The sequence below is a fragment of the Myotis nattereri genome, assembly GCF_964212035.1.
Source record: "Myotis nattereri genome assembly, chromosome: 6".
NCBI classification, from domain to species: Eukaryota; Metazoa; Chordata; class Mammalia; order Chiroptera; family Vespertilionidae; genus Myotis; species Myotis nattereri.
In genome coordinates, this window is record NC_138081.1 from 58,253,763 (window position 1) to 58,261,020 (window position 7,258).

Consider the following 7,258-nt stretch of genomic DNA (forward strand, 5'->3'; position numbering starts at 1 on the left):
GTTCTTAGCTTTTTCTGACCAACTTATTTCACTTAGCATCTAATATTCTCAATGTTCATCCATGTTGTCACAAATGACAGTATTTCACCTTTTCTTTCTTTTTCAAATGTACATCGTTTTGTATTTAAGCACTGATTTTACAAAATGTGATATAAAGGTGAACTAAATTTTCAGCTTAATCTGTTCATGTAAATCACACTCAAAGTACATTAGACCTAAGATGTATATAAGATTTTACATGGATTTTGAAAGAAATCACAAAGCAGCAGATGCTTTTTCAATAAAGTTGGCCAGTTTCACGTCTCTTTTGGTCAGCTGACCACAGTCCTGCGAGGTGAGAGTTATCTGGACCTTGTTGTAGGCATTGAACCATTCTGGGTGAGGATTCATCTTCTCTGCTTGTAGAGCAACTCTGGACATAAAGCCAAAGGCTTGGTTAAAAATTTTGAAGATTGCATCTCTCTCTCTTAATTCTGACCATCCTGCTGCTTTAAGGTCAAGTATAACTTGGTTCCTCTCCTCTGTTGTCAACACGTGAGCATCTGCTGACATGGCCCCGAGGTGCGGTTCCAACTCACCGCACCCCCAACAACCTCATCTTTTTTTATGGCTGAGTAGCATCCCCTTGTATGTAAGTACCACATCGTCTTTATCCAATCATCTACTGAAGGACACTTTGGTTAACTCCATTCCTTGGCCATCGTGGACAATATTGTAATGAACACAAGGATGCACATATCTTTGCCAATATATGTTTTCAAGTTTTTCAGTTAGATACCTAAAAGAGGGATTGCTGTGTCATATGGTAACTCTACTCTTAACTTTTGGAGTAACCGCTACTGCTTTCCATAGTGCTGTACCAGTGTCTTTTCCCACCAGCCATGAATGAAGGTTCTTTTTTATCTGCAACCTCTCCAACCCTTGTTATTATCTATCGTATTGATAATAATCATTCTAAGAGAAGTAAAGAAAAAATAAATAAATGAATGAAACTATATCAAGTTAAAAAGCTTCTGCACAGCACAATAAAACTACAAGGATTGCGAAAAAGAAAGAAACAACAAGAGGAATTGAGAAAAAAAAAAAGAGAGAGAGAGAACTTATGAACTTGGACAACCATGTTGTGATTGCAAGGGGAAGGCGACTGGTTGGAGGTGAAAGAGGGCACAGAGGGGATAAATAATGATGGAAAATATAAAATAAAATAAAATTTTAACAAAGGCAACTAATTGAATGAGAGATATTTGCAAACAACAGCTCTGACAAGGGGTTGATATCCAAATTATATTTAAAACACATACAGATCAACACCGAATAAACAACCCAATGAAAAAATGGGCAGAGGACCTGAACAGACACTTCTCACAAGAAGACATACAAATGGCCAACAGACATATGTAAAGATGTTCAACTTCACTAGCTGTTAGGGAAATGTAAATCAAAACTACAATGAGATAATGCCCCAACACTTTTATTGGGAATCAAAGAATAAACCTGCAAACAAGAAACAGGGGTGGAAAAATGCTTTAAATTTGATGTCATCTGAACCTATACATTGCTTTGGGTAGTAAGAGGACATACTAGTACAGATGGCCATTAGACATATGAAATGGTTCTCATCCTCACTAATCCTCAGAGAAATGCAAAATAAAACCGCAATAAGATATTATCTCATATCTGTCATAATGGTAGAATCAATAAATCAACAAAAGGCAAGTGTTGGTAAGGATGTGGAAAAAGCGAACCCTGTGTACTGTTGGTGGGAATGCAGATTGGTGCAGCCACTGTGGAAAGCAATATGGAATTATCTCAACAAATAAAAATGGAACTGCCTTATGACCTAGCAATTCTACTTCTGGAAATATATCCAAAGAAACTCAAAACACTAATTTGAAAGACTATAAGTACCCCTATGTTCATTGCAGCATTATTTACAATACCCAAGATTTGGAAATAGTCTAAGTGCCCATTAATACATGAGTGGATAAAAAAGTTGTGGTACATTTACAGGATGGAATACTAGTCATGTATAAAAATAAAAAAGCAGGAAATCTTAGCTTTAATGGCAGCATGGATGGACCTGGAAAGTTTTATGCTAAGTGAAATAAGCCAGTCAGAGAAAAACACATACCATATGGTTTCACTTGTTTGTGAAATCTAATGAACAAAATAAATTAACAAAGTGGAGACATACTCATGGATACAGAGAACAGACTGACAACTCTCAGAGGGGAGAGTGTTGGGAGCTGGGTGAGAAGAGTGAAGGGATTAAGCAAAGGAAAAAAAAAAAACAGACTCATGGACACAGACAATAGTATGGTGATTACCAGAGAGAAGCAAGGTTGGAGGTATATGGAAAAAGATAAAGGGAGGATAAATGGTGATGGAAGAGACTTGACTTGGAGATATAAACACACAATACAATACTATACCAATGATGTGTTGTACAATTGTATACCTGAACCCTGTATAATTTTATTAACCAATATCACCCCAATAAATTCAACAAAATCTATATATATAAAAGCCTAAGAAACCGAACAATGGGTTGACTGGTCACGATGACACACACTGACCTCTAGGGGACAGACACTCAATACAGAGGATTGGGCTCTCTCCTGTCTGGATCAGGCCTGCGGGGAATCGGGCAGAAACCAGCTCTCCGACATCCCCTGAGGGCTCCTGGATTGCAAGAGGGTGCAGGCAGGCCAAGGGACCCCACCAGTGCATGATTCTGTGCACTGGGCCTCTAGTTAAAGTAATAATAATAAAAGTTAATAAATTATATCTATATAAACCATTTATGTTTGCAGCATAAAAATCTGTAAGAGTGGCCTTAAAATTAATGCTACTCTGGAAATAAATATAATCATATTTATGTATGAGAAATCCATTATAATGTGATAGTATCTAGCCCATTAATATTATATCTAAACAAATGATTTTGAGTGTTCACTCACTCCACAAATATTCATATTACCTTTTTAAAAACATTTTTCTGCATTTTATTAATTCATACTCAAAATACGAAACATACTACAAAATAAACAAAATCAAATCCAGCTTAAAAAGATATTCTGCCAAAATAGCTGTATATATAAATTCTATTTTGGAATCAATTCCCAGGCTCATATGTCTAATTGTGGATATTAGATGTGAAAGGAGAGAGGTAGTTTCTTCATATTTGCACACCACTTAATCTCCTCTCTGTGACTATGTTTACCTACAATGTGTTGTCCCCCCATATTTTTGTCAAGGGGGGTAGTTATATAATGCACTCTCTTGTTAAAGACATCATATATAAAAAACAATAGCCACAAATAAATGGAAAATATGTACATAATGTTGCAAAAGATTGGTGAGCCCAAGGTTATCTTTCCCTGCAGAAAGAATGTAATACCTATCAAAGTTTCGCTTTCTCTACCTAAGAGCAAAGTTTTTCTTTCTCTATCTTAAAGATATGAGCAAAAGCTCCACATGTGGCTTTTCTTCTTTAATAACATTCCCATATACACTGAAAAATCATCAGAGTTAATATGGATTCTAAAGCATTGTTTTTTATGCTTTGCAAATGTCTCTTATTTAAAGATACATCTCTGAGAAGGAATGGCTGCAAATTGGTAGAAACCAGGGTTCCTTTAAAAAAGGAAACATACTAATTTAAGTCCTTCAGGTGTTCATGCTCAGTGAATAAATACGAAAAGTGATTTTAAAAATGTGATATATCGTATTGTGTATAAATTATATTGGCTTACAATAAAAATTATCTTAGAGCTCTACTGAGTTACCTTTTGTAAGTGTATCCTTAATACATTTCTACATCTGCCCATCCAGTGTTGCTCAGTGGTTGAGCACTGACCTATGAACCAGGAGGCTCACTGTTCCATTCCTGGTCAGGGCACATGCCTGCAATGTGGATTGCAGGCTTGATCCACAGTGAAAGGTGTGCAGGAGGCAGTTGGTCATGACTCTTTCTCATCATTGATGTTTCTATCTCTTCTCCCTCCCCTTTACTCTCTGAAATCAATAAAAATGTATTTTTTAAAAAACTGTTTAAACAGTTCTACATCTAATTATTTTCATGAAATAACTCTAGATTACCAGACCCATTTTCCTCACCTTTCCTCACCCACACAGGACTCCGTCCATGTGCCTGGTATAATTCTGAGTATATGAATATAGTCATCTAATTTGCCCATGAATTGTAAAAAATAAAGTCAATAAACATAATTAAATTAGTAACTGGCTTATGAAGCCAACAAACCTCAATTCTCCATGCCATTAAAATGTGCATGTTTGAGTGTATTTCAGTAACTTGTAGATATTCCCATTCTTGTAAAATGATTTTTTTTCTGTGTTGACCCCAGGTTTGGCCCATATTCTCTCTACTGGGGCCTACTAGATACTGGCTACTTCAAATGCTTGCTCCCTCTTTCACTTACTGTAAAATCCCAGAGGTCATATCACTCAATACTATCACTCCCTGCACGCAAGGGTGGGGTTTTTTTGGGGGGGGGGGTAAAATGATTTCCTTGTTCTGGCAATTTAAACCTTCGCCATCTCTTCCCTTTAGAGACAGCTCCTCTGTCCAGCTTCCTTGCATTTTTTAAAGAAAGCCTTTGCAGTCTAAACACAAGTGGGTTTTCTTTTTGCTCAGCCATTACAAAGTAACACGTATTTCTTTTTATTTTCTCAAATTGCCAAACACTTATTATCACATTGTCACAGTGTTGTATAAACTAATTGATGTTTTTTCCTCCCAAACTTTGACCATCTTAAAATAAACACTGCTGTAATGAATTTAGCAAGATTATTACAGTTCTTCTATAATCTATTTCTATAGAATAGTGGCAATCACTGTTTAAGAAGCACAGTTTTTCTTAATACATACTCACGATTATATTGTCATAATACTGCAGGGATCTAAAATTCCAATTTCAAAACACTTGGGCCCAAATATATTTTAAATTTCAGCAATTTTGAGATTTTGGAAACATAATACAATGCATATCCTTTTCTTACATAACTTCCTGGGAGGTTTGGAAGAGCACCACTATCAAATATGTTAAAATAACTGTATTAAAATCTTATGAATATTTAGTGGGGTACATCTACACTAATAAAAGACAAAGATGCTAATTGACTGTACCTTCACTATGCCCTAAGCCATGCCCACCAGCCAATCAGAGCAACTATATTCAAATTAACCCAACCAAGATGGCGGCCGACAGCCATGGAGCTGGAGCAAGCAGGAGGCTTGGTTGCCCGGGCAATGGAGGAAGCTAAGCTTCCTGCCAGCCCTGAGCCCGCTGTGGCCTCCGCTAAAGGCAACGAAGTTTCAATTACAGAAGCTAAATAAATCCCAGATACCTGCTTCCAGCCAGCCTCCACTGGGAGCTTGGGTGGCTGGGGGCTAAGGCCAGCCTGCAAACAGCCCTCAGCCCCTCACCCAGACTGGCCAGGCACCCCAGCAGGACCCCCCCCCCCACCCTGAAGGGGCTGTGGCTAGCCTGTAAACGGCCATCAGCCCCTCACCCAGGCTGGCCAGGCACCTCAGTGGGGACCCCCACACTGAGGGGCTGTGGCCAGCTTGCAAACAGCCATCAGTCCCTCACCCAGGCTGGCCAGGCACCCTAGGGGATACCCCTACCCTGAAGGGGCTGTGGCGAGCCTCCAAACAGCCATCAGCCCCTCACCCAGGCTGGCCAGGCACTCCTATATAATAAAAGGGTAATATGCAAATTGACCCTAACAGCAGAACAACTGGGAATGACTGGTCACTATCACACACACTGACCACCAGGGGGCAGATGCTCAATGCAGGAGCTGCCCCCTGGTGGTCAGTGCGCTCCCACAGGGAGAGCTCTGCTCAGCCACAAGCCAGGCTGACAGCTGCCAGTACAGTGGTGGTGGTGGGAGCCTCTCCCACCTCCTCAGCAGTACTAAGGATGTCCGACTGCAGCTTAGGCCTGTTCTCCGCTGGCAAGTGGACATCCCCCGAGGGCTCCCAGAGGGATGTCTGACTTGTAGCTTAGGCCCAATCCCCCCCCCCCCCGCCATGGGGAGCAGGCCTAAGCCAGCAGGTGGTCATCCCCAGAGGGGTCCCAGACTGCGAGAGGGCACAGGCTGGGCTGAGGGACCGCCCCCCACCCCCCCAGCCGAGTGGACAAATTTCTGTGCACCGGGCCTCTAGTAAAGATTATAAAAGAATATATCAGTTGAAGTGGGATCTCATTTTGCACCAAATAAAAAGATATACAACTAAGTTTTCTGAGCTCTTTTGATTTATGAATTGTGAATCAAACATTTTATATTAAGCAGCAATTCATATTTTGCTAGGCATAACATACTGTTTGTATTTCACTGCAAACACTTCTCCTCTGTCTAAAACCTAGTGCTCTCACATATACAGCTATCCCAAACACTAAGGAAGTGATTCCTTTTTTGTGTGAAGAGTTCAAAATTTAGACTCCTTTCCCAGTGTCCAGAAAAGTTAAATAAATTCCTAATAAGATACAATGAGCAATGCCCATATATTATGCTCTATTTAGAAAAAACGTTACCCAATACATACTGCAAAAATAACATTTAATCCAAAGCAAGATTAGTATATATGTAGATTTTTTTCTGGGAAGTCTTAAATCTAAATAACATTCCCAAGCACTTTAAATATATAAAAATATAATGGAATGAAAATTATAGGGTTACAGTATTAAAAAATAAAAAAAAATTATGTTAAATTTTATTTAAATATTGTTTTCTTCTTAAAAAATCGTAATTGTTTCAATAACATTCTCCAAACACAAATCTCACTTTCTAAAAAAGACCTAACCCTAGATATTTGAGGAGGTAGATGTCTCAATATATGAAGCAATTCCAAGATGTCTCAATATATGAAGCAATTTTTTAAAAGAGAAATGCAAATTTGATTAATTGTAAACCCATATTTTGAAATGATAAAGACTGATTTTAATATTGTTTTAAGCAAGGATCTTTTACTTTGCTCAGTGAAGACTGTAATGCAAATTCACAAGAGCTCTTTTTATAAACTGGTTCCAAAAATACTTGAATGTCATTTTATAGACAATCCATTTCCATTTCAAAGCTACCTAAAGGTAAACACGTCTGTGCATGCATACACGCATTACAAAAGTTAAAAGCAAATAAATTCCATTCCATTCAAATCAAATTAAGGTTATATCAAGTTATCCTTTCAGTATGAATAAATATATTAAAATTAACATATACAGGAAACTTA

At 38.3% G+C, this 7,258-nt stretch overlaps 1 protein-coding gene across 1 annotated transcript; it reads right to left on the bottom strand.

The window, feature by feature from the left end:
* Positions 1-255: 255 nt before the first annotated feature.
* Positions 256-552, bottom strand: LOC308520845 (pterin-4-alpha-carbinolamine dehydratase 2-like; the record flags this gene model as incomplete). The annotated part of the gene is made up of 1 exon (XM_081093558.1): positions 256-552. The coding sequence occupies one exon, from the start codon at positions 550-552 to the stop codon at positions 256-258; it is 297 nt and encodes a 98-aa protein (XP_080949684.1).
* Between the last annotated feature and the right edge of the window lie 6,706 nt (positions 553-7,258).